General features: G+C 43.7%; 1 protein-coding gene across 1 annotated transcript in view; it reads right to left on the reverse strand.

Annotated features, from left to right (window-relative positions):
• Ccbe1 (collagen and calcium binding EGF domains 1) overlaps positions 1 to 22,571 on the reverse strand; it is a 53,077-nt gene that overhangs the window by 20,079 nt on the left and 10,427 nt on the right. Inside the window, exons 2-4 of the mRNA XM_013349424.2 lie at positions 12,799 to 12,851; positions 6,412 to 6,546; positions 3,875 to 4,027 (exon numbers count right to left, since the gene is read on the reverse strand). Of these exons, the coding sequence (XP_013204878.1) occupies positions 3,875 to 4,027; positions 6,412 to 6,546; positions 12,799 to 12,851 (341 nt within the window). The remainder of the gene's footprint in view (positions 1 to 3,874; positions 4,028 to 6,411; positions 6,547 to 12,798; positions 12,852 to 22,571) is intronic.

Here is a 22,571-nt window from a genome sequence, read left to right on the forward strand (position 1 = left end):
CAGCAGTGCCCCCAGAGACCAGTCTCAAAGCACACTGTCAGTGAGCACTAACCTAGCTTGGGTCACCTGCTCTGACGTCCTAGGTGAGGAACTTCCTGCGGCATCATGGTTGTCTTCATGGGCCCTTTCCTTCCCCTTTTCTTCTCTCTGTCCCCAGAGTCATGAGAGACAAAAGTACCTGAGGCAGTGGTGGCTCAGGGGTCAAGCAATTGAATTAGGACAGGGAACTCCTGGGTGCACAAAGACCTTGTCCTCTCTCAAATCTGTATGAATGATTCCTCTCAATTTCTACCCCAGTTTCCCTGACCACCAGTGTAATCATGCTCCTTTGTCAAATATAAAACCAGACCAAATCCCTCTATGGTGCTTAGTGCAGTGGAGACTGTAAATTGACAATTAGGAGTATTTGGAAATGATACTGTAAGGATCACACTCTGGGGTGTGTGAAAGAGCTGATGGTGGCGTTTTATTAACGTGTCTTATTTCTTCCAAAACAGGTGGAATTGCCGTGTGCGGAGGGTGGTGGAAGAAGAGGCAGGAGGAAATGGGAGAAAACCTACAACGCGATTCAACTGTTCTACGCTTTGTGTCTCAGTAAGATTTAATGGTAAAATCAGCAGATGTTTTTTTTTCCAGCAAAAGACAAGGGCATTTCCCATTTGGCCACTGTTAGAGGAACCAGGAATTCCTGAATATGGCACATTGAAAGAGGCCTGCCCTGTTTCCACCTGTGCTATGCCAGGCCCTGCACAGTGAATCTCCGTCTCCACTGCTGTCGGTTAGTAACACCTTTGTCTGAGAATTGACCAGATGTCCCACCAAGTTTAGCTCTAGAACTCAGATTTGTGGCATAAGGTAGTTTCCAATCTGTGATTTTTAGGACATCATCACCTACGAGATCTTAAAATAGTTAATTGGGGGCTAGAAAGATGGCTCATTTGTTAAGGACCCTGGCCACTCACTATTCAGAGGAATGGTGTTCGGTTCCTAGCACCTAGATGGCAGCTCATAACCATATCTAACTCCAGTCCCAGGGTATCCAATACCCTGTCCTGGCCTCCTTGGGTTCTGTGTGCACAGACATGTGGTGCACAGACATACATGCAGGCAAAACACACATACACATACAATAAACAGAAACTAAAATAGTAATACCCCTTTTACGAATTGATATATTGCACGTGTGTGTGTGTGTTTATGTGGTGTGAATGTGCATTTGGTGTCTTCCTTTAGTATTCTCCAACTTATTATTACTTAAAAATCCAGACATTTATGTGTGTGATGGTGTATATGTGTGTGCACCAGGTACATGCAGGTGCCGGAGGAGCAGAAGAGGGTACTAGATCACCTAGAACTGGAGTTACACATCGTTCTAAGAGGCCTGATGTGGATGCTGGGCCCTAAAACCAGCCCGTATTTGCTGAGTTACCTCTCCAGGCCTTCAACCTTATTTTTTGAGACAAAGTCTCTCATGAACTTCAAGTTTGATCTTGTTATTTTGCTTAGACTGCTTGGTTGATGTGCCCCCAGGATCTGCTTGTCTCCAAGCCCCCTAGCTCTGAGGTCAGAGACGTGGGCTGCTGCATCTTGCTTTTCTTATGTGGTGCCGAGTATCTGAATGTGGATCCTCGTGCTTGTATAACACACTCTTTACCCACTGAGCCATCTCTCCTGAAGATCATTCTGCCCTGACAGGCAGAGACTTCTTGTGGGAGTGGTCAGCTCGGTGTTATGGGTATCTGAATACCCTCCCCTCAAGGCATGAATTTCTACCCTGACACTCAGCAACACATTTGCTGTTCTGATGGATTTGCTCTATTTAGGGCTTCTCCAGGCTCCCTCCTGTCCGCATAGAAAAAATATTTGTCTCTATATCAATTCAGGCAACCCACAGCCAACTGTGTACAGGCAGCTGGGAACCCAAGTCTACAATGTCCTTGCGACGTTCCTCCACAGTTCCACATGTGAGTGGATTGATGGCTAAAAGGTGGTACCCGCTGTCAATGAGTGCCTTCATTTCAATACGGAGATATGCCGTATCTCCCTGCCCGTGGGGCAGACAGCAGTGATTTTAATTTTGAATTAAAAAATGGTCTGTAAATTATTTTCATTTGTACCTCAAAGATTGCCGCCCTTTTTTATCTGTAGCGCCCTCTGGATGGGTAGGCTCCGTATGCTTCAGAGTCTCAAAGGTGCCCATGCTCAGCCCCCTCTACGTATACGGGGTCTGAATGCCCTGCCCTGAGCTGGCTCCAAGTCGCTGTTTTGCATTGACTTTTTGTCCACGGAGGTTTCTCCATGACTCAACCTAGCTGCTCTTCAGAATCTGCCTTTGTAGTTGTTTCTCGCGAGGCAGCTGGTGGCCAGCTGTCTGCTGCCTCCCAGCCCCCTTTGAAGCTTAGGCTTCATCACGTGAGTGCCCAGATGTTTCTGGTTTTCTCGATACACGTGATTTGCCCTAGGAGTCGCCTCCCTTCCCGGGCATGGCTCAGGCCCCCTAACCTCTCTTAACTGTGAGTTCACGTGCGCACTCCAGCACATGCAGTGTGCATGCTCCTGATGGTACAAACTCGGCCTCTGGGCCTCTAAACGGCTAAGGATCTTCTCTCTAGGGAACTTGTTTGGCCAACACTGGTAGGGAAGACTATTTTGCCTCAAAGTTCATCCCAGCTGGACATTGGTCCCCACAGGCTAAAATTCTAGATTTTATTGACTAGCTTGGCACTTGGCAGAGAGATCAGAGGCCAATTTGCACGTGAATGTTATAAGCATTTGCCCCACCAATCTGGGAGCTCTTTTCTTTCTTCTCTTTCCCCTTCTTCCTCTTTTTTACTTTATTCTTTCTTTTTTTCCTTCAGAGGAACTACCCCCCAGCATGCAGGCTGATCCCACGCTCTGGTGACCAGTCTCATCTTGGCTGAATCTGGCTGCCGTGTTCATGTCCGGCAGCTTCCCAGCTCCACGCTGAAGCTCCAGATGGTAGGAATTGGGAAACTGACTGTGGGCTCATACAAAATGAGTTGCTTAAAAGATTATATGTGAAATGCAAGCATGAAATTTGGAATTTAAATAAATGTCCTCTGTCAAAACGGGTGTAAAAATTCACTCGCACTCCAATTTCTGTCTTTATCTGATCCTGAACCAGGCAGCGAGTTCACAGAGGGGCACACGACACGGACTGCATTTTGGGCTGTGTTGAAATAGACTGTGACCGTAAGTGGCAATTATTCAAACACACATTTCAACATACTTTCTTTGAGAGAATACCATGTCTGGCCTCTTCCCTGTTCATTCTAGGATCCTGGAAACACACAGCCAAGTGCTACTGATTTTCCCACAGACATACCCCCTTCCTCCAGTATCAGTCAGGATGCCACACTACAGACCCTGCTCCTGACAGCTCACCTTCAGATGACTTTTTCCTAGGTGCCACTTGTAAGTGTCCCACCCTGCACAGAGTCACCAGAGGAGTGGCTGGGCTCCCAGGTACCTATAATTTTCACGTTATGTATGTATAATCCATACTACATCTAAATATATAAAATGGGATAAATAACATATGTACTAAAAGTAACACGAACTATATATAGTATAATTACGTAATATAGACTGTAGATTATACCTAATCATGTTTTATATTTTGTGTGTATTATTATATATCATGCATACATACCATAAGATGTAGCATGGGATACCATTTTACATATAAATATGCAATATGCATTATACGTATAAGCTACATCTATAGAATATAAAATCATAAACATAAGAGACAATTTCATTGCTATGTCTATGTAATTCTTAAACTGACACTCTAAATAAGATCTAATAGAAACGCGCACACAATCAAGGGTACCATGCTTCTCTTGCTCACCAGTGTCGTTGGGGTATTTGTCTCCCCTGGTGCAGGTCTTCCCATCGTCCTCAAGGACGTAGCCCTCCCGGCACTCACAGTGGTAGCTGCCCATGGTGTTGATACAGATGTGCGCACACAGAGTGGTGTTGCTGCTGGCACATTCGTCAATATCTGGTTTGAATCAAATACATAGAACAATGTCAACACAGCAACACAGCTGCCCCCTCTGTTGACCTGAGTGAGAGAAACTTCTAGACCTGAACCAGAGAAGTGTGGAATAAAGTGAAGTGCCAGGAACACAGGCCGTACACGAAACCTTAACTTTGGGCCATGCGCCTGCCATTAGAGACCTAGAGAGGTGGTGTCTGTCATGCAGGTGGGTGCCACAGAGGCTCACTCACGGGTGGTAGGGCATGACAATGAGGCCAGTCCTAAGCACTCCCCAGGGTGTTGATGGAGCTGCAGTGGGCTGCATTCCCACCCAGCTGCGCACGGCTAGCTTTACCCGAAATAATTACACGGAAACTGTATTTTTTTTAAACACTGCTTGGCCCATTAGTTCTAGCCTCTTATTGGCTAATTTTTATATCATTTCCCTCCTCCATCACCAGGGCTTCATGGAAGAGAAAACAGGATGACCAGCAACACAGCTGACTTCGGCAGGTAGCTTGGTGTGCTGAGGTCTCATCCCCCTTTCTAATGGGAGGTTTCAAACAGCACGATGGTGACCCAAAGGTCACTTGGGAAAGGTCTCTTCCCAGTTAAGAGACATGGCAGTAACTGGAAGACACTACTTCTAACAAAAGTAAATAGTAGGCTGGGCCTCATGGAGATAGGTTTCCCCAGGCAGTCCCTGTTCCACACAGACCCATGCTGACCCCCGGGTGAGCTGTGGAAATGAGCCATGAGATTATCAAACACAGGACCACAAGCGAGTCAGCATGGACTGTGGACAGCGCTGATTCCGTTCCCTATGGCATGGAGTGGGAAACAGAACTGTCTCTCACCACGGGGGAAAAAGGGGAAGGCTATATTCCGTTTCCTGTTCACGGAACGAAGACATCTGGAGTAGCGGGTAGGAAAAAGGACACCACCTCAGACTCGACACATGTGGCAGGCAGAGCCCAGCCCTGGAATCCAGGAGATGGACAGCTTTCCAACTCCTCCCTGGGCAAGCTGCCAAAGGTCTATCTCTGCCAGGAGCCGAGGGTGCCAGGGAGAGGATGGCGATGCGGGTGTTCCCCTGGCAGCACACTGTCGTCTAGAGGCTGAGGGTCCCAAATGAAGCCTACTTTAGAGGCGTCCCTGTCCTAATGCTAAGTATGAAGCTGTTGTATTTTAGGGGCGCCTTTTGTTGTACCCAGCCTCCTCTGGTCACCAAAAGAAAACAGAAGGCTGAAGCGGCTATGGGACACTGAAATATTAGCCTCCATGTGTAGCACTGAGCCATTTGTAACATCCCTGCTCTTTGTAGGTGATGTCATGGGCTCCTGCTTTATTTACTTAATTGTGTTGGCCCCATCCTTTGCTAGTGTGTGGTACTGTTTCCAGATACTGTTGGGAGGCTGTAGAAGGCCTATGGCTAGACCTTTGCCCCAAAGTTTCTCTCCAGAGCCCTGGTGGGCATAGGGAAATGACTGTTGATCAAGGCAGCTAAATAATTCCCACTTGAGTCTATGTTCATCTTCCGATTCTTGAACTTCTCTAAACCTGTCAATCACTTAAGTGATGTTTGTGAAAAGTTACATTCCTGGGTCTACCACTCAGAGCTGTGTCTTATTTGCCCTGGAGATGAGGCCAGGACCCCAGGTTAGTCACAGAATGATCACACTTTGAAATAGACAATCTCTTGAGACAATGCGTCTTCTTTGGATGGCATGGTAGGAAACCCATGGCCAATAGAAACAAAGAAACAGGCTGGTAGCCACTGAGGGTGCGTAGGCTGTTTGCTTAATTGTAGTCCAGGCAGTTGGTCTCAGCTTTCTTTAAACTGTTTCTCCCCCTCCTCGACAACAATACTTCTATTCTCTTGCTTGTGCTCTCGGGCTGCCAAGCCTCATTTTGTTCTGTTTTTGCATTTCTGATTTTTTTTTTTCTTGAGACAGGGTCTCTCTATGTAAACCTGTCCTGGAACTCAATAAGTAGACCAGACTGGCCTTGAACTCAGAAAGATCTCCTTGCCTCTGTCTCCTGAGTGTTAGAATTAAAGGTGTGTGCCACCACACCTGGCTCCTGCCCCTCTGTGTTCTGTCTTAGATGATTCTAGTTCGTATAGGACACCCTCCCTTTTCCCTAGCTCTCCTCTCAGTTAGGCTCTAATTCCAGCTCCTGAAGCCATCTTTGTACCTTATTTGTTTTGATGAACATGACGAAAGCTAGGGTCCCCAGGCTAAAACCAAACACCACTCCATCCCATGAGTCCAAAGACTTAAGGGGAGGACTCAGTTTGCAGCAGCTCCTCTGACCTGGTTCTGAGGCAGCAGCAAATCCACCAAAGGGCAGAGGTATCTGAACACAGCACATCCCCCGGAGCTAGAAATGCATTTCCTACGCACCCAGGCAGTACGGCTTCTCCCGCTTTTGGTGTCTCTCACGGTCGTATCGGTATCCCGGGTAACACGTGCAGAGCACTCGGCCGAAGTTATCTGTGCACTGCTGTTCACAGGGAGCCTGGGCACAGATGTCATAGTCTGAAAGAAAGAGTGTGTTCACATCAACCTCAGCAGGAGCTGGGTGAGCCAGCCCTAGCCTGGAACAGACTTGGAAGGCTGCTCTTTGCTAAGAGTTAAATGTGAAGTGTGGCTGGCCACCTTTAGAGAGCTGTCAACTCTTTCAAAGTTTCCAAGAGTATCACAGTGGATGACTTAATGCAAGGATCTCTGTGATTAAAAGAAACGTCACTTGGATTTTCTCCTTCCATTTCCATCGTTATCCGGAACACAAAGATGTTTAGGCAGCCAGGCTGCACGACATCCCTGAGACCTGTGTTGTCTTTCACTCCAAATGACACAGAGAGTGTATTCCTTCCAGCAGAATGTGAGGACAGGCCAGAGCTGGTGAGAGTTGACTGTCACACTCTGAGAGGAAGACCTTGGGGTCAGGCAGGCTCTGAGAAGGAGCGGGGACACTTTGGGGTTGTGGGGACTTCTCAGAGCCAGTGCTTGTGTGAGCAAGAGTCACAGGTGTACTAACAGGAAGGTCGACCCTGCCCTCGGAGAAGACTAACACACATTTGAATGGCTACCAATGTCTTATCAGCTTGAAGCTTGTGTAAACTAGAGTAGAGTTGTTATTACCCAAAGAATTAGGGCATAGGCTCCCCTGGGCTCTGATGAACTGGTGTTTAATGTACCTCTTGAAGGGCCTTTGGCTCTAAGTCTGAAGCTCTGGCTCAGCATTTGCTCCCAGACCAGACTCAACATCTCATTAATCACGGCCGCTCTCCTCGGGTGCCGACAGATGCAGTCTCCTTGGATACAGAGAGCGCCTGGCTCTGCTCTGGTAGATATGAAGTCAAGCAGGTGGGCTGTCAGCTCCTAGCGCAGGCTGTGTAAGCTCCTGATGCAGCCTGGGTTAGCATGACAAGGGTCATGTCAGTCTCAGGATGACCTAAAACTGCCCTTACTAAGCCCTTTTTCCTATAAGTGTGAGCCCAGGTCTGTTCTGCCTGCACGGATTCTGACCAGCCTTGCAAACCGTTTCTGGTTATATAGGATTTTTTTTTTTTTCTGAATGAAGTTCTAGATTCTTTTGGCTGGAGAGAGCAGGATCTCAGTATGGCTGGTGAGCAACCCTTTCCTCCCAGTGGTCACCATAACTGGGCAGAAGCCAGAGACAAGAGGAAAGCAGAGTGCCTGCCTAAAAGAACTTGCATCAACTGTGGCAAGGGTGCTTTGAGAAGCCATTGTCCCAGCATCCCCCCTTCTATCCCTGCTTCCCTGGGGTGTCACTTCCAGCACATTCGGTGAGCTGTGTTTCTCATATTATTCACCCCTGCGTCTCACAATGGCCAGCTCACCTCACGTCTTCATTTTCAGCACTCCCTGTTCATTTCCTGTCGTGCAAGAGTCTTCATCGCCTCCGCACACGCCTTGAGCAACAACACCCTTCTAAATTTTTCCACGGAGTCAGTGATTTCTTTGGAATTTTAGTTGAATAGGACTTCGGTGTTGTCAACCAATTGACAATATGAAAGCTGTCCTCTGCTGAGCTTAGACATGATCTCTGACCATTTATCTTTTCGGGGACCCCCCACTTTTTTGCTTCCCCAGAATGAAGATAACCCTGGTGTATGTTTGGTGGTTGCTAACGAGTTCAAATCTGTGTCACCTCCTTTTCCATGGGCTGCTTTACGACTTGGGTCTTCGGCCATTTTTATTTTGGTAGTCACTGGCCTACTAGGTACCGTCAGTAAGGGGCACTGGGGGAGGGGGAGGAACATGATGAAGATGAACATAGAAACACAAAGACAGAGAGGCTGCCAGAGGAAGGAGGGCTATGCATGTCTGCTTGTTGTCTGGGCTTCTTTTCCTGGGAGACTCATCTGTGTTTCCTTCCTTCCGCACACTAGCATAGTGTCTCAACAGCGGTAAGAAATGCCGCTGTATCATTTTCCTGCCACTTGCAGAATCAACCTCATTATATCCTATTTGAGATATGCCAGCACCAGAAATACCCCAAAGTTTGGGTTCTAGATCTATGGGTTATGTTCTCCGAGTTCAGAACAACAGTCCTGACTGTCTAGTTCCTCAGAGGTCTAGGCTCCATTCAGAGATACTGTCTTAGTCATGGTTTCTACTACTGTGATGAAACAACATGGCCAAAAGCAACTTGGGGAAGGAAGGGTTTGCTTGGCTTATCCTTCCACATCACAGTTCATCATCAGAGAATGTCAAGACCAGAACTCAAACAGGGCAGGAATCTGGAGGCAGGAACTGATGCAGAGGCCATGAAGGAGTGTTGCTTACTGGCTTGTTCCTTATGGCTGACTCAGCCTGCCTTTTACAGAAACTAGGACCACCAGCCCAGGGTGGTAAGCATCCCTGAGAGACACATCAGTTGCTAATTAAGAAAATGCCTGCCAGGCTGTGGTGGTACACACTTTTAATCCCAGCACTCAGGAGGCAGGGACAGGCAGATCTCTGTGAGTTTGAGGCCAGCCTAGTCTACAGAGTGAGTGCCAGGACAGGTTCCAAAGCTACACAGAGAAATCCTGTCTCAAAAAAAATCAAAAATAAAATAGAAAAGAAAATGCCATACAGGTTTGCTCACAATGCAATCTATGGAGATTTTCTCAACTAAGGCTCCTCCTCTCTGATGACTCAAGCTATGCCAAGTTGACATAAAACTAGCCAGCACAGATAGATACTCTCCCTCTGAGCTCACCAGTCTGAACTGGTCCACTGTCTCTATTTGCTCCCTATGCAGAGCTGGTAGTCTCTGACTGCACCTTTTATCTCTGTTGTACTTAATGTTTTTCTTTTTCAACTTTCAGTGTCCAGCCAGAAATTCTTCCTATCAAATCCTCTCTGTTCATCAGTTAGTTTTCCTTCTGGACTTAACTTTTGATCCACACAACTCAGTTTCTTAAATTTTGTTACCAATTTGTCCCCAGAGATAAGTTTGGAACTCTCGTAAAATGACTAAAGTATTTGGATATATTGGAGGTTCCCCAAAACAGGCATGTCTAACCCACACAGTCACATGTGTCCCTGGGTAACTGTGAATATAACCTAATGCATTTATAGATGACATCAAGTCACACTGTCAAAAGGGTGGGCACTCTAATGGAACATTCTTCCTATTAAGACTTTATGTGATTATCTTTTGAGGGGCACCCCTGCCTTCTGCCATTCATACCCTCTTTTTCCTGATTTACTATCCTAATTCAGTAGAGCCTGCTGTCCAGTATATCCCAAAAAAAGGCCACAAAAGAAGTTGAGCTCACACATGTAAAAATGACTGCCAACACATAGGAGTGCTGATACCTGGAATATGTAACTAGGTTGGTCAACTTTACGTCCCTGTTTGCTCTATTGTCTCCTATGGTCCTACCACAGCTAAATCCTAGTCTTTCTATTTCACAGGAATTTTTATTCCTCTTTGAAAAATTTTAGGGTTCTTTTTTAATTCTACTGTGCTGAAATTTCATACTGCATTTATTATATATACTAGAATGATAGTGTCAGGTCTTTGGCACGAGCCATCTGGTATACCCAGGGATAACATTTCTAAGTCTTTGTCTGAGTATAAGTCACTGCAACTGAAAGGAAGAGTGAAGGCTTGGTGCTTGAGCAGGTAATGTGTGAGCCTGAGCTGAATGCCTCTGTTGTCTGGCTGTCTTCTCCGAAGCCTGTGTTTCACCTCCCAGAAGAACTGTCTTGACTCTCCTTGTCTGGTCAAGCAAGGGTCGGTGTTCTGTCTGAGACAGAACAAGATCTAGGAGGGCAATCTCTCTGACTCTTAGCTAATCCTTTTCTTTCTGTTTTTGCTTTTTTTGGTTTGCATGCACGTGTGTGCGGAGGTCTGTGGTCACTAGTGGGTGTCTTTCTTGGTCACACTCCACCCTTTTTATTGAGAGAGGATCTCTCACTGATCTTGGAGGCTCCCCAAATCTGGTAGGCTTGCTGACCAGTGAGTCCCAGGACCCTGCTTACGTCTGTCCTTGTGAACACTGGGGTTACAGACATTATGCCACCTGGTATCTTAATGTGAGCATTGAGATTCTGAACCAAGGTTCTCATGCTTGTACCATAAAAACTTTACTGAGCCGTTTCCCAGCCCCTTCTGCTTTTGCTACCACTTTCACCTTTATTTCTAGTGCTCTTGCCTGTCTATTTTACCTTGAGGTCAGTTGTCCCTGGCTTTTCCTGGTAGTGGCTCAGACTTCATTCTCTTCTTTTTTGCTAAGAGTCTTCCCACCCCCAGGGCTGATCTCTAGGTTCCAACATTTTGTTGATGATATCTGTTCTTTCTTTCCTTTGGATCTTGTGGATTTATGTCTTTTCCGCTTTGTGGGCTTCCGAAGGGAGCAAAGGTAATGAATTTATTCAGTTCTCTCTCTGATGCTTGTTTTCTAGCGCCAACCCACTTTTGGTCATGCAGCTCCTATCTAAATTGTATCTACTTTCTATCGTCTCGGTTCTGTTTCTCTTGGCATGATTCTAATTCAGACTCAGACACTCTTGTGTAAACAGCATCTTCACCAAGAGTCTTCACATTTAAATCCACTGTATATAACGCTGCCAGGCCACCCTTGCAAAGGTGAGCATTGTGTGGCTCCGTCCTTGCTCAGTTAAGCCAGGCTTTTTACATATGTAGAGAATCCCTAATCTTAAAACTTCAAACATTCTGAGTTCTGTGATGTTTTTGGATTTAGGAGCCTTTCAGATGTCAGATTAGGGATGTTCAAACAGTAAGGTCTGTGTAAATATTTCCCTATCCAAAGACTCTGACACATGAAGTATTCCTGGCACCAAGCATTTCAGACGAGAAGTGCTCAGCCTGCATTTGTCACCTTTAAACCATGGCTTGGTCTTGCGTTTGCGATCTGACATTATAGCTCTTGAGACTTTTCCAAACTTCTCAGTCATTTATGAGTTGGAAGACTTTGAAAGCCTAAACTCTTTTTTTGTTGTCTGTGTCATAGTACACGTCTTATCTCCACACAAGGTTTCACCTCCAATGAAATAAATATGGATAAAAAACTCCATATTTATCCTCAGTGTTGTAGGGTTGATAGTCAAGAACAGTGGTTCTCAACCTTTGGGGGTTGGACAGCCCTTTCACAGGGGATTGCCTAAGACCCTTAGAAATATCAGATATTTACATTATGATTCATAACAGTAGCAAAATTTCAGTTATGAAGTAGCAACAAAAATAATTTTATGGCTGGGGGTTTCTGCAACATGAAGAGCCATCTTCAAGGTTCATATAATTAGGAATGTTGAGAACCACTGTTCTATATAGCTTTCAAGTGACGTTGTCAACGCCAAGTCTTCTCAACCCTCAACAAGGTCTAGTTTGTCTCATCAGTACCCACAAGGCTTGTCTCTTTCACTCACATGCTCTGCCTTTTTAATTGAGCAGCCATATTCCCCACCTGCTCAGCTTGGTGCTTGATTATCAGTGAGATCCTAGGTATTTTTTTTATTGGACTAATGAATGTAGAGGGATTTTGTTGTTTTAACATGGGGTCTTGTTATATAGCCCAGATTGGCTGTAGTTTGAGGTGAATTTCTGTCTCAGCCTATCTGAGCCTGAGCCACTATCCCCAGCTTTAAACTCGGGGTCTTTAAGTTTCTGTCTCCTCTCTTATAAAATACTGGTGACAAAAAGACTCACACTCATAACACAGTGTTTTTATAGTGAGCTTAAATGCCACATGTATGATTATATACGGCAAAATTTTTTAAACCCGTTTAACTTGGTACCAAAACCTACCTATAAAAGAGAAAGGCTTAAAATGTGATTTGCCCAAGATCCTATTAAGTAGCCCATTAAAACGTAATTAAAATCTGTTCATCTTGTCCAATGTAATCTACCTGCTGTCTCTTTACTCTGAATCATATGCCCAGAGGATCAGGCCAAGCCTGAAACCTTTCTAATTTTAGGGAAGGACTGTGGATTTGGTTAGCATTGCTGAAAGTCCTCTAAAGGAGCTTGAAGTTTCATGCTGGAGAGCAGGTAAAGAGTTCTTGAAGAGGATCATGTTACAACTAGTACATGTGATGCCAGTTTGCTAAGCATGAACCTAAAATCTGAGCACGCTGGTGATTCGCACAGAGCACACCACCTGGAATCCGATCATTAAAAAAGGGAATTATGATCACTTCCATAACTAGACATACATAATATATGTATAGCTAACACACATTCCATGTGTACCCAAACATTGTATTCTCTAGTCATTAGTCATGAAAATCATCTATTAAATTACGTACCTTCTGGAATACACTGTCCAAGAACAAATTTATATCCTTTGCAGCATTTTTTCCTAGGAGACAAAAAAAGCATCTTAGATGTAATATTGGGTTGAAAATAAGGTTATTTATAGTTACTGATATTATATAACATAATGTGTCCAAAAAACCCCAGAGAAAAGTAGAGATGGAGTATTTTTGGTACAATCTGAGGTTAAAAAGAAAAATATTAAAATCAGATGACCACATATCTTCCACACCCCAGCATCTGCCACCTAATACACGAAACCAACACTCTGGGTCCTATGAAGTAGGTTAATTGCCTCTGGAGAACAATATAGTTTTAGTGTATAAATGAAGGACCACAGACAGGAGGAGAGAAAGTCCTGGGCTACCATCTACCATACCCCCATTTCCAATGTATATCTAATCAAGGAAAGTGCCTGTGTTCTAAGAGCACAGATGCACAGGGCTGCTAGGAGATGCTTGTACAAATGTGACCCCCTCTGAAGAGACCATCGGGGACTCCACTCCCAGCTGTCAGATACATGGCTTGAAGACACAAAGGAAAATACACTTGTAACCAATTAAAAAATAAAACGTTTCATCAAAGAAACAGAAAACTCTTATGATTGGAAGTTCTAAGGCTACCTGGGTGGCTCAGTGGGTTAAAGTATTTGCCACGTAGCCTGGCAATGATCAATTCCTGAATCCCCCTGTAGAAGGAGAGAACAGACTCCTGAAAGTTGTCCTTTGACCTCTGCATGTGTGATGAGTTATGCACCCTCCCCTTTCCCTTCTCAAATAATAATAATAAATAAAAGAAAATTATTATAATAAATGAAAATTCTAAAACTATAAAACTTATCTAAGCATTAAAAATACCCACAGAATCCCAAACAGTTTCTGCCATGTGTATTTAACAGCAAAATGGAGAGATGACACAGGAAAGAACACTGAATTAACCAATGGGGTGTGATGGCACACACTCATAACTCTAGGACTTGGGAGGCTGAGGAAGTTGGATCTTGTATGAGTTCAAGGCCAACCTGGGCTACAAAGTGAGACACTATCTTTAAAAAAAATAGTGAATTAGTAAACTTATAAACAGTAATTATTTTCTGCCAGTCAGTCAGGTTGGATAAACTCCACGACATCTTTGGCTGTTCTTTGTCAAATAACACTGTCAGCTCCCCCCAGCCCTTTGTTAACCTATAGATCATTTGTGTATATTATTATGGCTTCTGGTTTGTTTTATTTTAAAAATGTGATTCCTGTGTGTGTGAACATGTGTGTCTATGTCTTATGTGTGTGAACATGCGTGTCTATATGTCTTGTGTACATGAACATGTGTGTCTGAACATGTGTGTCTATATGCATATTGTGCTTTTCCTTTGTCGCTTTTTCTTGTTTAGATGTTTAGTCTAATTACAATTTGTTTTTATTTATTTTACTTTATTATGATTTATTAGACACCTGTTTGTTTCCAAGGAGAGGCAGAAAGGGGGTGGATCCAGATGAGAGGGTAGGTAGGGAGGTAGAAAGGATATAGGAGGAGTAGAGGGAAGGGAAATGATAACCAGAATACATTGTATGAAAAAGTCTATTTTCAATAAAATAAAATAAAGATAATTTAATTTGTACAGTCTATAATATTGCTCAAGTCAACTCGCATGATTTGTCTGCCTAGTGAATTACTGTTTGTGGGAGAAACCTTAGCAAATCTCTTCTAAAAACACAAGGCTTACAAAATGTTATTAAGTGTGTACTCTATAAATCTTTGTAAAGCTTATTTATTATTCACACAGTGTCCTGCCTGTGTGTATGCCTACAGGCCAGAAGAGGGCACCCGATCTTATTACAGGTGATAGTGATGGGAATTGAACTCAGGACCTCTGGAAGAGCACTCAATGCTCTTAACCTCTAAGCCTTCTCTTCAACTTGTAAAATGTACGAAAAGTTATACAAAAACATATTTGCAAGAGAATCTGAAATTGGGTCAAGTGTGGCATCTCATTTCACTTCTTCCTGTGGTGTCCCTCACAAGGAGGCAAGCCGTGGTGGCTGTCTCTCTGCAGAAGCACACAAGTCAGCTGTCATTATGAAAACCAATGATGGGTTAGAGATAAAGAGTATCACTGCACTTCCAGAGGACCTGGGTTTGATTCTCAGCATCCACATGGCAACTCATAACCCATAACTCCAGTTCCAGGGGATCCAATGCTCTTTTCTGGCCTCCAAAGGCACCAACCATTCATGTGATATACAGAGAAGGATGCAGGTGAAACACGCATGCACACACATGGAAAGAAATAGTGTCAAGATAGTCTTGAAACAGATTTGAGCAAAAAGATAAAAGTTTACTCTCTATGCCCATCTTTTTCTGCCTGTCTTGTCCTCCTAAAATAGATAAACTTGACTCCTTCTTCAGTATATTTTATTAGAAGGAGACCAACTCCCCACCCAACCAGCCAAACAACTTTACCATTGACTGGTATTGCATGTGTCACCTCCTGTCAGAACCATGCACAGAGAGCTTGACACTAGAAGTAGGAATTTCTTTTTTCCTATAGCAAGGTCAAGTGACTATGCCCTTCCCAGGGAGGGGCCCTGAGAAGAGTTAAATCCCTATCCTGACACAATACTAATACATAGGCTTGTGATAACGCCTCCCCACTGTCCAGGAAGTTCCATCAAGTTAACACACTACCCCCAGGTTTAAGCACCATGAAGATCACTGACTCAGGAGTGCTTGAGGACCACTGGCTCAAGCACCCTTGCCATGATGTAGTGGAAGCTAACTAAGAAGAGCTTACCTTGATTTTCGTTCATTAAAGGAAGTGGGACTTTATACAATCAGCAAATGGCCACTGTGCCAGAATGCTGTGGAACAATGGTCTTGTACTCTGTAAAAATTGATCACTTGTACTGGTTTAATAAAATGCTGATTGTCCAGAAGCCAGGCAAAAAGTATCGGTGGGGCGACCAGAACAGAGAATTCTGGAAAGAGGAAAGGCTCAGTCTGCAGTCATCACCCAGACACAGAGGAAGCCAGATGAGAATGCCTCACTGATAAAAGGTACCAAGCTATGTGGCTAAACAGACAAGAATTATGGGCTAATTTAAGATGTAAGAGTTAACAAGAAGCCTGCACTAATAGGCCAACCAGTTTATAATTAGCATAGGCCTCTGTGTGTTTCTTTGACTGAATGGCTGTAGAACTGGGTGGGACAGAAATCTATGTCAACACCGGAAGTGTTCCACAGTGATAGTTTACAGTATTGATCTGAAAGACATAATTAGATATAATTTCCCGATATCTCCCACTAAAATATCACACTCCGAGGGAAGCCCATGTGGAACACTTTGATGGTGATGACCAGAAGATCCACCTTGATACTGCTATGGAGCTGAAACTCAGCCTAGTTTTCCACAGCATAGAAAACAGTCCAAGATGCCTGCAACCAAAAGGAATGTCAGCCGTATAGAAAGCTCATTACAACTTTATGGCTATTACCAACTGAGATACGTGTAGTCACTCTTTAGAAAGCTGCTTGCTGTTTGACACTGAAGTGACACATGAGTAGGTTGGGTGGAGGAGAAAACATACGTTTCTGATACTCAGATCTAACAGCATCTAAGCATGAGGTTTTAGTTTACTTGTATGCAAGTGCTACAGCGTAGATACAGCTGCTCACATACTCTAAGACATTTGAAAGATCATAATAAACGGTACCATCCTCACTCTCAGCCTCTCTCTTCATTCGCGATATTACACTTGGATACTGTCCACGTTTTGACCATTTGAAAGGCTCTGTACTGTGCAAACAGGTTTTTTTTCTGCTTCCATTATTTCTTTTGAGAGAAGCAGGGAGGCGGTTTGTGGTTATGTATATGTACACACACACACATACATGGAGACTAGAGGCCGACATCAAGATTGTAATTTATATATGCATGTATTTCTTCACACATAGGGTTTTAAAGAACTTGGGGCTCATGTATTGGGTCAAAACAGCTGGCCAGTGACCTCCAGACATCTTCATGTCTCTGCCCCTCAGTGCCAGGGTGACAGATGGACACTGTAATCTGAGCTTTTTCTTGGATAACCTTTTACAAGATGAAATGATGTCCAAGTGATCTGGTATGTTTCAGAAGGCTCAAGGAAAGTGCCGAGCCCCAGGATGAACACGTGCCACTTCCACACCAGCTTAACTAAGAACTAGCATGCACTTTTGAGTTTTTCTTAACTGAGTCCATCCAGCTCTCTGTTCCAGAGAAAAGGTGCTCAGATGTGAGCCACCTTCCTACATTTCCCAGAGTTCCTGGGAACTTATCATTATTTTGCATGTTAACTACCCACCAATCATAGTTTGCCGTTTAAAAAAATAAATGAAATATTCTCAAATAGAGGAAAATTAAACATGGGCTACACACATCATCCCATGCCCAAGATTTCTTACAACATAATTTACATGTAAAAAAGTTGAGGCAGCGCAAGGAAAATCTTGTCATGCAAGCCAGGCGCTTGTTAGAATGAACTCCAAACACCACTGTGCAGTTTTTATCGTTAGGAAAAACAAACTACGGTGAAGAATGCTCGCAGGGACTCTGGGGAGACAGCCCTTCCTAATCCATTGCATGTGTTAGAGCTGGTTTCCAAACGAGGATGCTTTTCTCATTTCTTGGCAAGGGGAAGTGGCGATTAGATTGTTATTACATAGCAAGGGCAACATCTGCTAATCAAGACGGTCTAAAGATGGCTCCCCTGGGTGTCACCCGGAGTTAGCACATGCATAAAATTGTAAGTAAAATCTACACAGCCAGAATGATAGCCCATCAGTCGGGAGTGTGCGCACACGCACACACTCATACGTTTGGAAGGGAAAAATGAAATTACAAGATGAAGATAAGTGAAGATAAGGCCATCAGGCTGCTTGCTGGTCATTACATTCGACTAGAACTTTTAGCAAAATCCAAGAATCAGAGGACCAGAAGGACCTTGAGAGTCAGTTGAGGCAGTAGACAAATATGTAAACCCTTACTGTGGTTTCCCCAAGATCTGCCTGGGTTTTCTCTTATATAACTTCCCTACTCACGTACCAGATACACAGATTTTTATACTTATTGAGAGATGTGTGTTTTTGGCTATTTTATAGTCCTCAGTACCAGGCTTTACTTAGTCAATGCAGAACTAGTCTGGGGTCCGGGAATATTGACTTTACAATTCTGGCTCTGGTGTTTAATGAGCTAAGGATGGAACTTCGGGCTTGCTTCCTGTGCTTGCTGGGTTTCAGCTCCCCTGTGGGAAAACGTGGATACACGTTATTGGCCTCAGGGTCGGACTACTGCAGAGACTGTGCACAGTATCATGAAGGTGGCTGGCACAGGTCTGGGCTTGGGAGCCAAATAGTGTTTAGGGTGCAGCTTAATCAATACAATAAGAAAACAGCAAAGGCAATTTCTCTCGGCTGCTCTCACCTTGAAGCTCATCTTTCTCCCACTTTTAAAATTGGAAATAGATTTTCTTTCATACAATATATTCTGATTGTGGCTCTCCCCCCTCCATCTCCTCTCATTAGAACACAAACTGGCATCTAAATAACAACAACAATAATAAGACAAAATAAAAACCAACCAGAATGGGGAAAATAAAACAGGGAAATCGAGAGACAAGAAAAAAACACAAGAAACACACACAGATGCTGAGATATACACATTTGTACACACAAGCAAAAACCCACAGACACAAAATCAGAAACCATAATACATAAGCAAAAGATCTGAATTGCAAAAAAAAAAAAAAAAAAAACCTCTAAAATTGCCACGGAGTTTGTTTTGTGTTGACCATCTACTGCTGGTCATGGGGTCAAGAGTCAACTTGAATACCAAGTCTGACTTCATTAGAGAAAACTAATTTTTCCTTTGTGAGTAGTTATCAGTTAGAGATATAGTCTGAATTAGGGATGGTGGCTTGTGTCTACTTTCCCTCTTAGCCCTGGGCCCCATCTGACTTAGACCCACGCAGGCCCTGTGAATGCTGCCACAGTCTCTATGAGTTCATATGTGTGCCTGTCCTGTTATGCATTATTTCCCTGGCATCTTTCAACTCATTGGTGCTTCTTAATATCTTAAAGATTTTATTGTACAAGTCTTCCACTTGCCTAAAATAACCCCATGGTATTTTATTTATTGGTTGATGCTATCGTGAAAGGTGTTGTTTCCATGACTTCTCAGTCAGTTTGTCATTTGCTTACAGTAGTTATGACTTTTTGGGTTAATTTTATATTCTACTACTTAGCTGTAGAAGCTTCCCAGTGGAGTTTTTAGGGTCATTTAGGTATATAATCATATCATCTGCAAATAAAGATACTTAGGTTTCTTCCATTCCTTTTTGTATTCCCTTGATCTCCTCCAGTTGTCTTATAGATGTAGCAAAGACTTCAAGTCCTGTATTGAATAAGTATAGAGAGAGTGGACAACCTTGTCTTGTTCCTGATTTTAGTGGAAATGCTTTGAGATTTTCTGCATTTAAATTGATGTTGACTCTGGGCTTCCTATAAGCTGCTTTTATTATGCCTATGTATGTCTCTTGTATTCCTAGTCTCTCAAGGACTTTTATCATGAAGGAATATTGAATTTTGTTAGAGGCCTTTTCTGCCTTTAATGAGATGATCATGTGGTTATGTCTCTCAGTCTGTTTATATATTTAATCACCTTAATGGATTTACATATGTTGAGTCAACCCTGCATCTCTGGGATGAAGTCTATTTGGTCATGGTAGATGATCTTTTTGATGTGTTCTTGGATTCAGTTTGTAATTATTGAGATTTTTTTTTCATCTGTGTTAATAAGGAAAATTGCTCCGTGATTTTCTTTCTCTGTTGGGTCTTTATGTGGTTGAGTTATCAGGGTAATTGTAGCCTCATAAAAAGAATTGGCAATGTTCTTTCTTTTTCTATTTTGTGGGAAAATTTCAGAGCACTGGCATTAACTCCTCTTAGAAAGTCTGAAAGAATCATGTGCTGAATCCTACTGGGTTTTTTTTTTTGTCTTTTAATTATTGTTTCTGAAGGGTTATAAATCTGTTTAAACTGCTTATCTGATCTTGATTCAGCCCTTTAGGTGATATATATCAAGATATTTACCCACTTATTTTAGGGCTTCCAATTTGGTGGAGTACAGGATTTTAAAGTATATCCTTATGCTTCTCTAGACTGCCCTTAGATTCTAAGGATTCCTCAGGGAACAGAGATAGAGAAGGAAGACAGGCCCTTCAGGCGGTCTGCTCCAGGGCTGGGGAGGAGGCTGGGGAACTGTGGCCATCCGGCAGGAAAGAGAATGAAGATCACCTGCTTGATTCCCAGGACTAATAGCCAGCAGGTTCCCAGGTAGTGAGTACCTCTGGGTATTGGTGGCAGACCTTTCTGCCACTTCTTAAAGGTGGACACATGTCTTCTTCCAAAACCAAATGGTGTGGGAGAAAGAAACGTCCGATTTCATTTTGGTAGCAAAGGACAACTCGATCCCTCCACCCTGTTCTGTCACAAATTAACCCCAAGTAATCATAAGAAGTGAACCTGCAACTCCGCATCCCAAGGACTTTGGAGAGCATTATCTCTCCACAGCACAGTGCAGAGATGATCTAACTGAGGAGAGGATGAGACTGGCGGTGGCCAGTGGGATACTTTCTAACCCACGTGGTTACAACAGAGAAACGTCACCCACTCCATCGAACCACAGCAAGATTTACAAGGCTCACACCAGCTATGGAAGACAATGGGGGCCAGAAGACAGGCAAGGTGAGCTGACAGTCTTTGAAGTCTCATCCCTCTTCCTCCCAAATCCCAGGCAGTCTAATAGATAGCCTTTGCCCACTCCTGGGACAAGCATATCTGGTTTGGGAAACTAGACCCAGAAGTTCAATACTCTGGCGTAGTAAAGCAGAGAGCCAGTGGAAAACCCCGTCAGTAGATGACACTGTCCAGGCCCAAGTGTTAAAGAACTCCCTTAGCCTACAATTTCCCTCCAAGGTGAGGGCCATAATGAAATGGCTCCAAATGGCAACAGAGCTAGGACTTCTTCACAGGTCTGTCCTAGATGAAGACAGGTGAGCCCCAAAACAAAACAGACAAAAAAAAAGCAAAGCAAAGCAAAGCAAAAAGCAAATCAACAACCCAAACCAAAACCACAACAAAACCTAAATACACACACAAAAAATCAAAAACACAAGAGTTTGCATAATTTATGGTCCTCCTGCTAACCAGGCTGCAGTTTGCCTGAGAAGAAAGCATCCAAACAGCCTCTTCCAGGGAGTGCGTGGATGGGGGCCCCTTGGGGCTCATTTTTTAAGGGCTTCGTGTTTTCAAGTGGGTCTGAATTTCTCTGTAAAGTTCCCTCCAGCGAGGAATGTTTTCCTTTCCCCTTCTAAACTTTTCCTTCTGCTGTAATCTTTACTGCGCCGTGCCTAACTTTATGGGCGACCACAATTCCTTTCACACCAAAGCCCTGAAAACAGAAGCAAGTAAAATGATTCACTTCCCATCTGGGCGTGCTTGGTTCTGCCTTTGAACAGGATTTGACCAGCGAGTTCTGCTCCCAAGCCAATGACATAGGCCTGTATTTCATACTGCAACTCTTAAACACAAACTCAAAACAAAACCAAGAAACGCCCCAACTTCCCTATCTACACGTCTATTTTGTTAAGCTTATTATTACAAGTCTTGCCAACAAAAATATGAGAATTGTAATGAACTTGGTAGTAGGTGCACAGCTAATGGTCAAGATCAAACAAAAACAATGCTACGGTGGCTTCTAAGGAAAGTAAACAGAGTCACCTTAGGTCCTAGCCATGCCTCTTCAGGACAGGAAGCACTCACTCCAAGCAGATATTGTACATCAGTGCTCATGGCAGTGTCAGTCCCAATGTCCCAAAGATATGAACCTGGATATCCACTGATGAGAAGATAAACAAACTGTCACTCACACACACACACACACACACACACACACAGACAGAGAGAGAGACAGAGAGAGACAGAGAGAGAGAGAGAGAGACAGAGAGAAGGAGGGAGAGAGAGAAAGAAAAGGAGGGAGGGAGAATGGGGCAGGAGAATCATTTAGTCTTAACAAACATATCCCAATATAGTATAATGTGGATAAACTTTGAAGACGTTACTCTAAGTGAAAGGAAAAACAGGGCTTGATCCTATTCAACCAATGAATGGAATCAGTGTGGTCAAGTTCTACCGTACCCCCTTTCTACAGGGACAGAAACCCAAATTCCAGCTAGGTTTGTAAGCTGTCAGTTGGAAGCCTGATTTTGTTAGGTATTTTATTACAGCGAGAGAATTTACACTGAGTGGTGGGTAAATAATACCCAAGGGAGCTGACTCCAAGACTGAGCGGTTATCAAGAGAGCCAAGGACACCTGACAGTGTTGTGCAGGAGGAAAAAAAATCATCTTGTGTAATTTATTATTTTTGGTTTTGGTTCCTGGGACATAACACACATTCAAAGCCAAAATGACAGAACAAATTGGATCCGCGGGAGAAAGGCTACCGAAAATGCAAGGTCCGTAAGCAGAAAGGGCCCAAAGAACACGCAGCCTTTGTTTTGCTCCAGAAATAAATTGCATGGGGCCCTTGAACCTAACAAACTGCTGATCCTTGAAATGCCAATGTCTGGAGCCTTCCTTGTAAGTTAACCCAAACCTGAATGATGCTCAGCTTTGACGGGGCTACGCTCTTTCCTTTCATCACACAGAGGGTTGAGTTCCCTTGGCGCCCACTCCC

Source organism: Microtus ochrogaster, chromosome 18 (assembly GCF_000317375.1).
Source record: "Microtus ochrogaster isolate Prairie Vole_2 chromosome 18, MicOch1.0, whole genome shotgun sequence".
NCBI classification, from domain to species: Eukaryota; Metazoa; Chordata; class Mammalia; order Rodentia; family Cricetidae; genus Microtus; species Microtus ochrogaster.